Source organism: Lutra lutra, chromosome 7 (assembly GCF_902655055.1).
Source record: "Lutra lutra chromosome 7, mLutLut1.2, whole genome shotgun sequence".
Classification (NCBI taxonomy): Eukaryota; Metazoa; Chordata; class Mammalia; order Carnivora; family Mustelidae; genus Lutra; species Lutra lutra.
In genome coordinates this window covers 73617084-73631776 of record NC_062284.1, presented here as the reverse complement: position 1 = coordinate 73631776, position 14693 = coordinate 73617084, and the positions used below count along the sequence as shown (strand labels likewise).

General features: G+C 48.0%; 1 protein-coding gene across 3 annotated transcripts; it reads left to right on the top strand.

The window, feature by feature from the left end:
• Positions 1-1405: 1405 nt before the first annotated feature.
• On the top strand, positions 1406-13598 carry RBM23 (RNA binding motif protein 23). 3 transcript variants are annotated; one of them, XM_047736369.1, is made up of 15 exons: positions 1407-1592; positions 5789-5845; positions 7181-7256; positions 7847-7956; positions 8407-8454; positions 8586-8759; positions 9013-9066; positions 9222-9339; positions 9437-9589; positions 9675-9812; positions 10201-10266; positions 11741-11936; positions 12027-12149; positions 12241-12325; positions 12408-13598. In XM_047736369.1, the coding sequence occupies exons 3-15, from the start codon at positions 7191-7193 to the stop codon at positions 12409-12411; spliced, it is 1335 nt and encodes a 444-aa protein (XP_047592325.1). In that variant the 5' UTR covers positions 1407-1592; positions 5789-5845; positions 7181-7190; the 3' UTR covers positions 12412-13598. The 3 variants fall into 3 exon arrangements, with proteins under 3 accessions (XP_047592326.1, XP_047592325.1, XP_047592324.1); XM_047736368.1 differs by lacking the exon at positions 5789-5845; XM_047736370.1 differs by lacking the exons at positions 5789-5845; positions 12408-13598 and having other exon boundaries at positions 1406-1592; positions 12241-12329.
• Positions 13599-14693: the final 1095 nt, after the last annotated feature.

Sequence of the window (14693 nt, the reverse complement as noted above, 5' to 3'; positions counted from 1 at the left end):
TTCAAATCTATGCCTTTATCCAAGACCCAAAGGGCCCTCACTTTGTTTCCTATTTAGGAATTTTATTGGTCACTCTTGGGACTCCTGGGTGTAGGTTTTTCTGACCAGCTGCAAAGAGGTCTTGTCCATTTAGATTTGTGATTAGGCTTTTCTCTGAGGAGAAGAGATTGCCCCATTGGAGAAAGATGGGAGTAGTGAGTGAAGCCAGCTCCCCTTCCACTTTGCTGAGCCATTGCACTGATAGCTACCTCTTGGGAGGGAAGCTGGAAGCCATGCAGGTAATCACCAGCAAGAAGCCACCTGTTTTGTTTGAATAAAGTCACATGGTTAGGGGGACCTGGGTGGCTCAGAGGGTTAAAGCCTCTGCCTTCGGCTCAGGTCATGATCTCAGGGTCCTGGGATCGAGCCCCACATCAGGCTCTCTGCTCAGCGGGGAGCCTGCTTCCCTCTCTCTCTCTGCCTGCCTCTTTGCCTACTTGTGATCTCTCTCTCTGTCAAATTAAAAAAAAAAAAAAAGTCACATGGTTAGCGTTCAAAGTCATGAGTCCTATTTCTCCATTTTACAGAGAAGGAATTTGAAACTGACACAAAGATGTCATGTTAGTATTCAGATCTAGACTGGAACACAGATCCCTGGCTTTCTCGATGTTCTAACCAGCTACGTTTCTGGCAGCTAATAGATGGGAAAACTAAAGTATGGGGATTCTGGAAGCCGTTGGAACTTGAGAGTGGACATCAGTTTCTTCTCTTTCTGGGTAGTGGGCTGAGTATTGCTGCACCCAAAGAGTAACCGAAGAAACTTCCAACTTTACTTTTGCAATGGGAGGTGTGTGGCTGTGGAACCAGGCAATAACCATTAGACAGAGTGCGAAATATGTGGCAAGACTTGTGTTTCCTGGAACCCAAGCACAGAGGGCAGGAGGAGATAGTCAGGAGGGTTGTGTAGACAGCCCGCTCAGAATGGGGATGTCTGGTCCAACCTCCTTCCTGACAGGAGACAAATGCAGCTGCTTATCCCGAAGCTGTCGCCGCTAAGCAGGACCCGTGACTCTTAGGAAATCAGGAACAGAGTGTAGCACAGAAGTCACCTGTACTTCCTCGTTGGCTCCGCCCACGGCGGTGGCCTAGACACCTGGAGCCAGGAGTAGGGCAGGAGAGTCCTCGCAGGTTCTTTGCCCGCGTTCTCCGCCTTCCGCGTGTCATCTAACCAATGAGAGCGATGGGCGGCTGCCTTAGGACGTTTCCATTCCCGGAGAGGTTAGCCAATCCGTGGGAACTTGGTGGTTGCTAAGAAACATTTGAGTTTGGCTCCACCCATGCTAGGGTTTCGGCCAATGAAAATCTGTACTTTGGACTGTTGCCGCGAAACCAGTGAGATTAGTTCCACCACCTGAATGTTTCGGCGCCTGCGCAGATTGGGGAAAGTTCTGGAAGACGGCAGAGCTGCCGCCATTTTGCGGGAAGACGAGTGGCTCTGACGGCAGTGCTTGTTTTACTGCTGAGACTCTGGAAAACAGCCGTGCTTCGAGCCCCCAACACACCCAAAGGAACGGCGGAAACCGGGACCCCCCCCCTGTGGGGACCCGGAACTGGTGAGAAACCCCGAAACCCGGTCCCCCGCGACGTCACCTATGCGTGACGTTGCCGCACGGCGCCTCCCCCTGACGTCACAGGCAGAAAATGGCGTCAAGAGCAGAACCAGGCAAACTTTTAAGACAATATTGTTGTTTACTTTGGTCTGGAAGTGTACTCTCCCTTAATGTAGACCGCTGGCATGACTTTAGGGATCGGCACTCTCGTTGCTCTGTCTCTTAAAGATGAAGATGCTGTCTCAAGGATCCTAGTGACCGATCTCTTTCCAGGTCCCCGAAGCCCTGACGTTTAGGGTCGCCCGTACTGGGGCGGGGATGGAGATGAGCATCGATTCAGCCCGTTATGAGAGGGCTCGCAGGATGGGATTTCAGCACTTAGTGCCAGCACTCCGAGAGAGGTTAGGGAACTGAGACTTATTTCTCAGTCGTTAGGCTCTGGAAGACTCCTGTTCATTGTGTTGGCCTCTGGGGTTTTCCCTGGTTCTTTTTTTTTTTTTTTTGACCACACGTTCCGTGGCGGTACAGGAGTATAGTGAGGCCACATATGAGGTTTTAGCATTGGGACACTGGCCCTCGCAGGGACGATGCGAATCGGTTACTTACAGGACCATTTTTTTAAAGTGTAGCCTTGGCTTATTGCACAGTGTGGGAATGTATTTTACGTTTCTCATTGTTACTGTTCTTGATTAAATTGCCTTCAGTTTGAAGGTGTTTTTGCCCAGCTCTGTGACTGGACCCATTACCACATGGGTCTCCTCATGTGGTGAATTTTGCCTGAACTGAGCCGACAGCGGTTCTTGACTCTCCTTTGTCCCTTCAGCAGTGAGGCCTAAGCGCTTGTTGGGGTTCTTGACTGTGCTGTGACAAAGTCCAGACACTTGCATGCACCCCTAATGCAGTTTTTGGAGCAGGGATGGAAGAAGGCTCTATGTTTTTTTTAGTGGATAGGGTTGATGGACTTTGACCTTAATTTAGGACATGGGAAGAGTGAAAACTACCAATCTGAAAATGCAGTGTGTGAGACTTTACTGCTTGTAGGACACCTGAAGAGAAACACCAAACCGAGTGAGGTTTCAAGTTTCAAAATATGCTTATGTTCTGTATGTCTGTGCTTAAATAGATTTCATTCATTTCTGAGTACCTGCAGGAAAACTTTACTTCATAGGTGGTGGCTCGTTTGTCAACTTGAGTGAAAGTTTTTGTGCATGTGTTGAATTACTCCTACTCTGTACTAGCAGTCAACAAAGAGCAGTTGTTGAAATCAGAAGCATTTCATTGGGGAGGAAAAGCAGATTTAAAAAAATAAAGAGGAGCTGTATGACATTTAGAAAACTTGTATAGACTTGGCAGGGAAAAATGACTGGAAAGAACAGAAATGATAGATTGGAACGTTTTATTTTTAAGAAGCAGTTTTCCTCAGTCGGTCAAACAGTATGTGTTACAATGAGCTTGGTTCCTGATATTTTGAAGTTTGAAGTATATGCTGCTTCCTATCTAGAAGCCACACAGTAAGGTGTGACTAATGGGACTAATGCTTTTGATAAACCTTTTAGAATAGTAATTCCTTAGATGAGCGCATATTTTATTTTTTATTTTATTTTTTTTTTTAAAGATTTTATTTATTTATTTATTTGACGGACAGATCACAAGTAGGCAGAGAGGCAGGCAGAGAGAAAGGAAGGGAAGCAGGCTCCCCGCCGAGCAGAGAGCCCGATGCGGGGCTCGATCCCAGGACCCTGGGATCACGACCCGAGCCGAAGGCAGCGGCCTTAACCCACTGAGCCACCCAGGCGCCCCAGATGAGCACATATTTTAAAGGAGACATCTTGGGGGGCACCTGAGTCGGCTTAAGCCTCAGTTAAGCAGCTGCCTTCAGCTCACGTCATGGTCCTGGGGTCTTGGGATCGAGTTCTGCAAGTGGGGAGCCTGCTTCCCCCTCTCCCTCTGTCTCCCAGCTTGTGCTCTCACTCTTTCTCTCTCTGTCAAATAAATAAAAATCTTTGAAAAATGGAAATAAAAAATAAAACATCTTGGGGTGTGTAGCTGGCTCAGTAGGTAGAGCATGAGACTCTTGATCTCAGGGGTTGTTAAATTCGAGTACTACAGTGGAGGTAGAGATTATTTAAAAACAAAATCTGAAAAAAAACAAAAACTAGATCATGTTGTGTGCTCTTCTTTTTAAAAATTTCTTTTAAGGCTGAGGTATAAAGTACAAGAGAGAGACTTAGAAAGTACAGGAGAGAGAGAGAATGGATAAGACATTAGATTTTGGGTCAGGAGACCTTAATCAAGAGTCAGCTCCTCCATTTAAGTTTTGTGATTCTGGGCTGTTGACAAAACCTCAGTTTTTTCATTGTGAATTGGACCTGATAGCTGCTTATAGCATATATTACCTTCGATTGTTAAATGAATGTACTGTGTCACTGGGGCTCCTGAGTGGCTCAGTTGTTGAGCATCTGCCTTTGTTTGGCTCAGGTCATGATCCCAGGGTTCTGGGATCAAGCCTCACATCAGGTTCCCTGCTCAGTGGGAGGCCTATTTCTCCCCATCTCCCTGCTTGTGTTCCCTCTTTTGCTGTTTGTCAAATAAATAAAACTATTTTAAAAATTTTTTTGGAAATATATAGGATCTTTATTTTTATTTTTTTAAGATTTTATTCATTTATTTGACAGAGAGACACAGTGAGAGAGGGAACACAAGCAGGGGAAGCGGGAGAGGGAGAAGCAGGCTTCCCACCAGGCAGGGAGCCGGATGCCGGGCTCGATCCAGGACTCCAGAATCAGGACCTGAGCCGAAGGCAGACACCCAATGACTAAGCCACGCAGGCGTCCCTAAAAAAATATTTGTTAAAAGTGTACAATGTTATTATAATAAGAGATTGAGTTTACTGTTTTTTTAAGATTTTATTTTTAAGTAATTTGTACACTCAACATGGGGTTGGAAGGCACAACCCTGAGATCAAGAGTTGCAAGCTCCACCAACTGAGGCAGCCAGGCGCCCCAAGTTCACTGGTTCTTAGACACACCTATTTGATTTTGATTTGATTTCCTTTTTTTTTTTTTAAAGAGTTTATTTATTTACTTGACAGAGATCACAGGTAGGCAGAGAGGCAGGCAGAGAGAGAGAAGGAAGCAGGTTCCCTGCTGAGCAGAGAGCCCGATTCGGGGCCCGATCCCAGGACCCTGAGATCATGACCTGAGCTGAAGGCAGAGGCTTTAACCCACTGAGCCACCCAGGCGCCCCTTGATTTCCATTTTAAGGCTTAAATTTGATTCCAGGTAATTTTTGTTTGGCTCTTTCCAAGAGTCTTGTCTCTGTAACAGGCTTAGTACAGTGCCTAGGAATATTAGGTACTGTAGGAGTGATTAGTCATATTTTTATATTACTTATTTTGTATTAGTTATTACTTTTATGCTCCTGCTTTACTCTTAAATCACCAAATCTGAGGGCAGCAAGGACAGCATCATTGGATGATACATTAGCTGCTTTGAAGAGGAAAAAGCTCAGTCGCCTGGGTGGCTCAGTCGTTGAGCGTCTGGCTTCCGCTCATTTATTTGACAGAGAGACACAGCAAGTGAGGGAACACAAGCAGGGGGAGTGGGATAGGGCGAAGCAGGCTTCCCGGAGAGCAGGGAGCCTTACTGACCTGGGGATCCCTGGGATCCCAGTCCCTGGGATCATGAGCCGAGCCAAAGACAGATGCTCAACGACTGAGCCACCCAGGTGCCCCAATAAATAAAATCTTAAAAAAAAAAAAAAAAAGATGGGGCACCTGAGTGGCTCAGTGGGTTAAAGCCTCTGCCTTCTGCTCAGGTCATGATCTCAGGGTCCTGGGATCGAGCCCCACATCGGGCTCTCTGCTTGGCAGGGAGTCTGCTTCCCCCTCCCTCTCTGCCTACTTGTGATCTCTGTCAAATAAATAAACAAAATCTTAAAAAAATTAAAAAAAAAAAAGGACAAAGCTCTTATGGATATGGAAAGTCTGATTATGATTAACCTCCTTCCACAGAAGTTTTTCAGATTAGTTGGAGTTTTTTTGGTTTTTGGTTTTTAGTCAGCTTTATTGAGGTATAGTTGACATAAAGTAAAGCTGTACACATTAAGGTACAAAGTTTGATGGGTTTTGATGTTTAAACACCCATGAAACCATCACCGTTAAAAGTTTCTTCTGCTCTTTTGTAATCCTTTCTTCCTAGCCCCTTCCACCTCCTGCTGTCCCTAGGCAACCACTGATCTGCTTTCTGCCAGTACAGGTTAGTTTACATTTCCTAGAATTTTTTCCTTTAAATGGAAGCACACAGTATGTGTATACTTTTGTCTTTTTTCTTTTACTCAGCATAATTATTTTGAGATTCGTGCATGTTGTATATTGATAATTCCAGACCAATATTTTTAAATTATTTATCCTATTGATCTTGTTTGATATTTTGTTTTTCTTTTTTCTAATTTTTTTTTTTTAAGATCGTACTTCTGTATTTGACAGAGAGAGCTTGAGTGCACGCACAAGCAGGGGGAGCAGCAGGCAGAGGGGGAAGGAGAAGCAGGCTTCCTGCTGAACAATGAGACAAGCAGGGGCTCAATCCCACGACCCTGGGATCATAACCTGAGCTGAAGGCAGATGCTTAACTGACTGAGCCATCCAGGCATCCCTGATATCATCATCTTTTTTTTTTGGACTGGCCTTTGGTGGACAGACTTGGGAAAGATGATTGCTAGGTGTGAAAGCTTGGAGGAGGCAGGAAGTATTACCCTTCCTGCCTAGACAGGCTTCAGGGTGAAATTGTTGAAGGTGGTCTTAATCATTATCTTTCTGAGTTACCTGAATTCTAGTTGGTATTATATGGGAAATGCTTAGTGCTGAGTCTTCTAATGTTTTGATGTTTATGTGGGGTATGTGGAGAAGAGCTTAGGCCCGATTTGCTTTCTGGTGTTATTTTGTCTTGTTCCTGATTTTTAGTCTTATATCCTTTTCTTTTTATTGGAAATACATGCTTATTTCTATGATTTAAGTTTAAACCAGTTATTAACACAGAATTTTGAACTATAGGAGGCCTAGTCCATTGTCAAATGAATAATAATTTTGAATGCCAACACTTTTCTCTTCACAGGACAGAGTGTGTATTATATTTTGTTTCCTTTTTTTTTAAGTTTTTAAAAAGATTTTATTTATTTATTCGGCAGAGAGATCACAAGTAGGCAGGGAGGCAGGCAGAGAGAGGGGGGAAGCAGGCTCCCTGCTGAGCAGAGAGCCCAATGTGGGGCTCGATCCCAGGACCCTGAGATCATGACCTGAGCTGAAGGAGGCTTAACCCACTGAGCCACCCAGGTGCCCCTATATTTTGTTTTTATCTAGATATTTATTTTCCTTCTAGACACTTGACTTTTTAACAGCTACAGAGTGAAACTAGTTCAGATTTAAAATGTGCAAAAATAAACCTAGAGTAAGCCACAGCCAGGAAGATCCCTTTGGAATTCAAGAAACAGAAGTATATATTCTGAAGTCTGTGTCTTGGAGGAGGAAGGGAATGTGGGGTGCCAGCAGGGGTAGAAAAATATGAGGTTCTTACGTATCCATGTCCTCTCCTCAGATCTGCTACTATGGCATCCGATGACTTTGATATAGTGATTGAGGCCATGCTGGAGGCGCCCTATAAAAAAGAGGAGGTAATATTCCCCATCTCACTCCTGGAATTGGGTTGGTAAGAAGAAGCAGTTATAGATCATAAGTTTCAACACTTTGTAAATCCTCTTTCCCGGCATGTTTCCTATGTATCGTGGCTAGTCATAAAAGTCATAGTTTTTTAGTAAGCGCCACTCTCCAGCTTCTGTACTCAAAGGCATGCTGGCAGAGAGGGTCCCAAAGCTGGGGAGAGGGCTGGGAGGAGGTTGGGGTAGAACATGCTGGGAATAAGTGCTTTGCTCTTAGCTCTCAATGACAGAGTAGAAAGTGTATCTCAGATGTAAATAATTTCTCACTCTTTTGGGAAATAGATTGTCAGTGCAACAAATGTCAAGTAACTAAAGTTTTGATATCATAATCTGTCACTCTGATCTCTTCTTTTTGGGTGGTTTCCTTCCTTCTTCTCTTTACTCCCTTTGTCAGGAGATCCAGGTACTCATAAACTGGCCATATAATTGTGAGCTTTGATTTCATAAGCTTTCTTCTCTGTCCACTTTTGTTCTTCTCTTGCCCAATGGAATGTGTGTGTCTACCACCTTGTATCTGGTGACATTTTTCCTGGCAAACCCCTCAGGAGGAACAGCAAAGGAAAGATGTTAAAAAAGATGGCCCTAGCACCACCAGCATGAGCAGTACCAGCACCAGTGGCACCAGTGGGAGCAGCGCCGGTGGGGAGGCGAGCAAGTAAGTATGGCGTGAGGAAGCAGCTGCGTCTGTCATTGGAGAAACAGCCGGAATGGGGAGGTGGATTTTTAGTGATGCGGATTTTTAGTGGTGGCTCCGCTGGGTCCTAGGCATCACAGTGACTTGGTTTAATGATCTTCTCCTCTTCACATTCCAGCATAGGCTTGTGGCTCTGTTCTAGCATCTTTCTGTTTCAGTTGAAGAAAACAGCCAGGGACCCCTGATTTGGAAACAGCAGCTTTTGCTGCACTTTGGGGGGAAATGGCCACTTCAGATGCCTGACAGCATTCAGGGCTGTGTGCAAGTTGGTATTGCTGTGAACGCCTGCCAGGTCACCTGGGGCTCTTTGGTCTTTTATCACTGTTCTCCCCTGGCCTTTCTGTCACTCCTTTTCCTTGGGGGAAAGGAGAAAACCTTCTTGATAATGAGAATTTATCCCCTCCTTTACAGGAAGAAGAGGAGTCGGAGCCATAGTAAAAGCAGGGATAGAAAGCGCAGGTCAGTTGTTCTGGGGGCTTTTGTGTTTTGAGAAGTCTTCTGAATGGGAAGATAGCAGGGAGAGCTATCCTCAGAGGCTAGAAGAGGCCAGGGTGCCCTTTAGCAAACTCAGTAGTGCCTTCCCCCTGTAGTCGCAGTCGGGACCGGGACCGGCACAGGCGGAGGAGCAGTCGGAGCCGAAGTCGAGACAGGCAGCGGCGCCACCGCAGCCGGAGCTGGGACCGGCGGCACAGCAGTGAGTCCCGCAGTCGTGACTGGCGGCGTGAGGACCGCGTGCGCTACAGGAGCCCTCCACTTGCCACTGGGTATCGCCTCTTGCTCATACGATGGCGTTTGTGTTGGAGTCTGGGTAGGCCCTGTATGCTGTGGTTCCTGCCTGCGGATGCTCGCAACCCACAGTGGCGGGCAGGAAGCCCCAGGACTGGAAGGGTGGTGTTGACAATTCCCATGTGATGAGGTGCTGGAATCTGGCTTTCTCGTGCTGGAAGTCCAGGCATTGGACTGATGCGGGTGAAATCGGATGACACGATTTTCCATTTGTCATTGTCTGTTACACAGGCGCAGGTACGCACACAGTAAGAGTCCTCATTTCAGAGAAAAGAGCCCGGTCAGGTGAGTTGATAGTGAACGGTCTTCTAGGGACTGTGAGGTCTGACTAGAAAGCCGCTTGAGCCGGAGCCCAGGAATGCGTGGTACTTGAGGGGAGCTGGAGAGCAGTAACTGTGTATCAAGAGCGGGTGTCTCACCGAATTGCACTCGCTCTTCAGGGAGCCCATTGATAATCTGAGTCCCGAGGAGCGTGATGCCCGCACGGTTTTCTGTATGCAGTTAGCTGCCCGTATTCGGCCTCGGGACCTGGAGGACTTTTTCTCTGCTGTTGGCAAGGTAACCCTCCCCCACCCTTACCTGTCTTCCCTGTATAGCTATCTTCTGTCTATCCTCTTTTATGCCCAACTCAGGATTTTCTCCTTGCTCTGGATAGGTTCGTGACGTCCGAATCATCTCTGATCGGAACTCCCGTCGTTCTAAGGGCATCGCCTATGTGGAATTTTGTGAAATCCAGTCCGTGCCGCTGGCCATTGGGCTGACCGGGCAGCGGCTGCTTGGAGTGCCCATCATTGTCCAGGCTTCACAGGTGAGCGAGCTGTGAAGCTGACAGGAGAAAATGGGTTTGGAAGGAGGAGGTTTAGGATGCGAGCTATTGGTTCCTTCTCGCCTAGGCTGAGAAAAACCGATTGGCAGCCATGGCCAACAACCTGCAGAAGGGCAGCAGCGGGCCAATGCGCCTCTATGTGGGCTCCTTGCACTTCAACATCACGGAGGACATGCTTCGGGGCATCTTTGAGCCATTTGGCAAAGTGAGTAGAAAGTGATGGAAACCTCTGAAGGGAATTGGGAAAAGCGGGGAGGGTAAGCCTGCCTCTTTGTTCTGTCTGACCACAATTGGCCCACCGCACCTGCCAGAATGTGCGGATTGTCCGTGCCATCGAAGCGAGGCTCCATCTGTGCAGTCAGAGTGCTCAGTGCACACGTGAGTCCGGCACCGGGAGCTCAGATAACGGGGTCCAGATTCAGTAAGATGAGCAGGGAGAGGTGTTAGGGAAAGAGGTGGCCTTTGTCTCTTTTTAAAGTGATTTGGAGAGTTAGAACTAGTTGGCTCCAAAATTAGAGATAGTTAGAACTGGCAGGAAAGATCACAGGTGCGGGTACCCCAAAAACTGCTAATAATTTGTCCTCCTCTTACAGATCGATAATATTGTCTTGATGAAGGATTCAGATACAGGCCGTTCTAAAGGTTATGGTTTCATTACGGTGAGTTTCTGGTCTTTAACTTCGGAATTTCATTGTGGTTTGTCCACTTGTCTGATTTGCAGCTTAGCTTCGTCCTCCTCCTTTAGGAACTGTCTAAATGACCCATAAGCCCCGGTGCCTGAAGCCTGGACTAGCCTTCTGCCCCTTGAGATGAGTGCATTGCTTGAGATCTTGGCTTTGCTCCTGCACACTGTCAGTGGCCCTGGTGTGGGCGTGTCCAGGCGTTCAACCAGCCTCCCTCGTGCCGCATCTTGCTCTTTGGGTAATAGAAGTGACTTCAGGCTGCAGCTGCAGGGCTGGGGGCCTGAGGGAGGTTAGGTGTGGGCTTCTGTAGATATGCTTTATGAAATTGGTATGTTTTCATGATAGGAGCAGGAATAGGGATTTTTTTTTCCCCCCCTGGCCCTACCCCCATTAAAAGCAGTTTTTCCATTCAGAAATATCTTTATATTCAGGGAGCGCTGTAGGGAGAAGAGCGAGGCCACATCTTACCTTTTCCTGACACTCCCAATACACTTGCTTCCAGTTCCCATAACTGGTTCTTCCAGCCCTGTGTGACTCCAGGTTGGGGACTGGCTACCAGCCCCCGAGTCTCATGGAAGCCGGTATTTTCTAGGTTCAGTCCAGGCAGCATACACCCCCCCACAGTTGCCTGCAGGGCTGAGGAGAGGTAGGTTGTGTTCCACCAGGGGCATTGCTCACCTCAGAAGTATCCGGTGAAGGCAAGCCACCTACACCGCCTGCCTAGGAACTGTCAGTACTGCGTGCCAGGCCCTAGGGCAGGTGCTACCAGAGGAAACAAAGCCAGCTCCGGTGCTCACAGTGGCAAGTACCTCTTCTAACTCCTGGGTGACTCAGATGCAGAAAAGCTTTTGAGGCCTTTTTTGCCCTTGTGCTGCCACCTTTTTGGTCAATATCCTTGACACGTCAGCAGCAGACTGGGATCTTCCCCATAGCAGGCTGCTCTGGTGCTGCTGGGCAGTAGAGCCCTATGATCAGCAGCACTGGTGGAGGCGTAGGGCTGGGGTGCCGTCTTGCTCTTCATGCCAAGGTGCACTCCCTCCTACAGTGGGGCTTTGGAGTTCCAGATTCCTACTTCTTGGTTGAGAATTGCAACTGACGAGCCCTAAAGGCTGAAATAAAGGAAGCTGGACTCTCAGGCTGTCTTACTTCCGATGCTGTGCTCGTTTGTGCTGCACCTCATGCCACCCTATAGATAATAGACTTTTTGCATTATTAGGTTCTTAGTGGAGCTGGAAGATTGAAGTGATTGCCATTGAGTCAGTTGGAAAAGGTCCCTTTCACATGATCATTTTGGGGGCTGGGGATCTTTTGTCACATTCCCTGGGACAGAAGAATTTGTGCCACAATGAGCATGCAGTTTTCCTGGGATAGCTTGACTAGGTGGTGGTAGTGGGGCTTGGAGAGCGTGTCCGCCCCAGGAGGTGACTGATACGGCCTGGGTTTCTTGTAGTTCTCAGACTCTGAGTGTGCCCGGCGGGCCCTGGAACAGCTGAATGGCTTTGAGCTTGCTGGTCGACCTATGAGAGTTGGCCATGTGACCGAGCGTCTGGATGGTGGCACAGACATCACTTTTCCAGATGGGGACCAGGAGCTGGATCTGGGATCAGCAGGTGGACGTTTGCAGCTCATGGCCAAATTGGCAGAAGGTGGAGAGTGTTTCTCTGCAGAGTGAAGAAGGGGGGTGGGATTTTAGATCAGGGGTTGGGACTTAATGCCAACTTCTCTTTACCTTTTAGGCTCTGGAATCCAGCTGCCTACCCCAGCTGCAGCTGCTGCCGCCGCCGCAGCCCAGGCTGCTGCTGCCTTGCAGCTGAATGGGACGGTGCCCTTGGGGGCCCTGAACCCTGCGGCTCTGACCGGTAGACTTGGACTTGGAGAAGGGAGGAGGGGTTAGGGCCTGGAAAGAAGAAACGCTCTGTGCTCACTAACTCGTGCCTCTCTCTGTTGTAGCTCTGAGTCCGGCCTTGAACCTCGCCTCCCAGGCAATTGCCTCCCAGTGCTTCCAGCTTTCCAGCCTCTTTACCCCTCAGACCATGTGAGTCTCAGGGTATGGCTCAGTTTAGTCTTTGGTTCTTTTCTTTCCTTTAGCTTTCCCTGACCTCTTCTCCTTGCCATAGGTAAATCAGTGGTGCAGTACACTGCCTCCCTGTGCCTCTGGGTCCTGCCACTCCCTTTTCCACATCTACCCTTCCACGGCCCCTTCTCCATTTTGTGGACCAAGCCATCCTGAGCGCGTGGATGTTGACTGTGCAGGAATTGGGGCCACCCTTGAACTCAAGAAGAGCTCCTGCCCAGAGCCCCATTGGAAATGGACTCTGCTGAGCAAAGCCACTAGTCAAAGAGGACAGAATCTGCACCTGCATTGAACACCTGTTTCTCCATGTATGTCGTCTTCTAGGATGACCTTCATTGCTCTTTCCAACCACCTCTTAGTGATTCCTCGGTTCCTCCCCTGTTGGGAAGGCCATAGGGCATTAACTGAAGGAACTAACCTCTCTTCTCTTCCTATACCTTTACCCTACAGTCTGTTGAGGAAAACCCTTAAGACCTCTGGTCCAAGAGGACTTTGGAGTCTAGGGGGGGGAAGAGTGAACGTTGAAGGTGCTGGCTTGCTGCTGCACAGGTCCCAGAAGATGGCAAGGACATGCATGTTGTGAAGCCTGCCTTAGGCCTCACTTGGGGCCAGAATCGCTCCTGTGGGCTCAGCATCTTGCTGGGAGGTGTGGGAATGATCTGTCCTGCCAGGCATTTTGGATGTCTTAGGGGCGGGGCTTTCAGGAGTTTAGCGAAAGGTGGGATACCTTTCCAGTATCTTCTATCTTCCTTTGTATAGTTGTCCTTCCTCCCAGGTCCTTCCTGTGGCCCAGGATGGGAGGATGGAGAGGAGGCTGCTACTCTCTACCATTTCCCATGTGCCTCTACTGTGGGCTCAACCCCATCTGTTAAAGCTGCTCCTGTCCCCTTCCTGGGCACACGTGAGCCCTTTTCACTGGATTTTATACCCTTGTGTCTGTGTACATAAAAATATATGTATATGCATGTGTACATACATGTGCATACGTACACATACATGTGCATATATGCATATAAACTTTGTATAAAAGGCAGGCTCCACTGTTGTGGCCGCTGCCCATACGTGTGTGGTCTCAGTCAGTTGGTGTGTTTGATGCTAATAACTTCTTATGAGCCAAAACCATGAATGGTTCTAGGGATAGAAAACATTTGTAAAGCTTTTGTGTTTTTTCCCTTTATTTTAATTTTGTTTTATCTAACCTTGCTTAGAAATTAAAATGGATGGAAGGCACACACCTGGATGGAGTTCCCCATCTATCTGCATTATACTCTCCACCCCATGGGTCTCCTCCATGTCTTCATCTTAACTATTTCCTTTTTTTTTTTCCTCCCCACCCACCCATTCTAAATATTTCCAAACCTATTTTGTCATTGGACACATGAACAGGCTGTCTCAGTGCCCAAGGACAGATCTTGTCTTTCCACCAGATGGCAGTGTGACGGTAGCACATTTTGCACCTTTGGTTAGAGGTGTTTTGTGGTCTTGAGTTTAAGTACCAGAGAAGCCTCCTAGGATCACCAATCTTACCATTAGCCTCTCTGCCCACCTGTGGCTCTCTTTGTAGCAGAACTCCCAGTCCAGTATCCAGAGCGGTTGGGGTATCATACATCAGGGCTCCCCAGGCTTGAAGTCGGCTATTCCTCAGTCAGTCCCCTCAACTGTTGTTTTCCATATAGGACTCTGCTTGGCACAACACGGGCTTGGGACCAGTGAATTCCAGAATGCTGAGTGTTCCAGGAATTGCCCTGAGGAAGGGGAGGTGCACATCTTCCTCCACCTGCTTTATAAGGCTTATGACAAGGGGCCTGCCATAACTCGGCTTGCTAGGTAGGGACCAGTCTAGAGAAGAAGGTCTGAGGTTCAGGGGCAGAGCTCTGTGGGACTCCTCCATTCCCTACCAGTCTCTATGGCAACAGAATGTTAAGACTTTATTGTAATGCTAAAAATATGGGTAATTGCTGTTCGGTTTTAATTTGTCAGCTCTTCGACTTCTAAGCAGAGCAAAGGTTTACTGGTGATACTAGCTTCTGGGGTTGCTTTTCACACTGAAATATTAGGTACTTGGCGCCTGCTTGTGGCAGAAAAGGCCACTGGGACCCAGAACTAGCTCTTAATCCCCCACCATGTCCCCCTCCCCTCCCCCTCCCCGGGCTCCGGCAGCCCCATCCTCCTGCTTCTGTCGCCTTTGCTGCCGCCCCCACCCTTTCCCTGTCCTGGTTTGCTCTCTTGGCCTGGGGGAAGGGAAGGAGGCTGCACTGATTTTAGGTAGTAGCTGGCTAGGGCCCAGTCCCCCTATAGTTATTGATTTGGCTGCTAATGCATCCTGAAA

Excerpts from the sequence above, each read along its gene's own strand:
- RBM23 (XM_047736368.1), top strand. The coding sequence starts at position 7,191 with ATGGCATCCGATGACTTTGATATAGTGATTGAGGCCATGCTGGAGGCG. Across the intron at positions 9,067-9,221 it reads AGAGAAAAGAGCCCGGTCAG|GGAGCCCATTGATAATCTGA; the intron begins GTGAGTTGATAG and ends CTCGCTCTTCAG. Across the intron at positions 12,150-12,240 it reads GAACCCTGCGGCTCTGACCG|CTCTGAGTCCGGCCTTGAAC; the intron begins GTAGACTTGGAC and ends TCTCTGTTGTAG.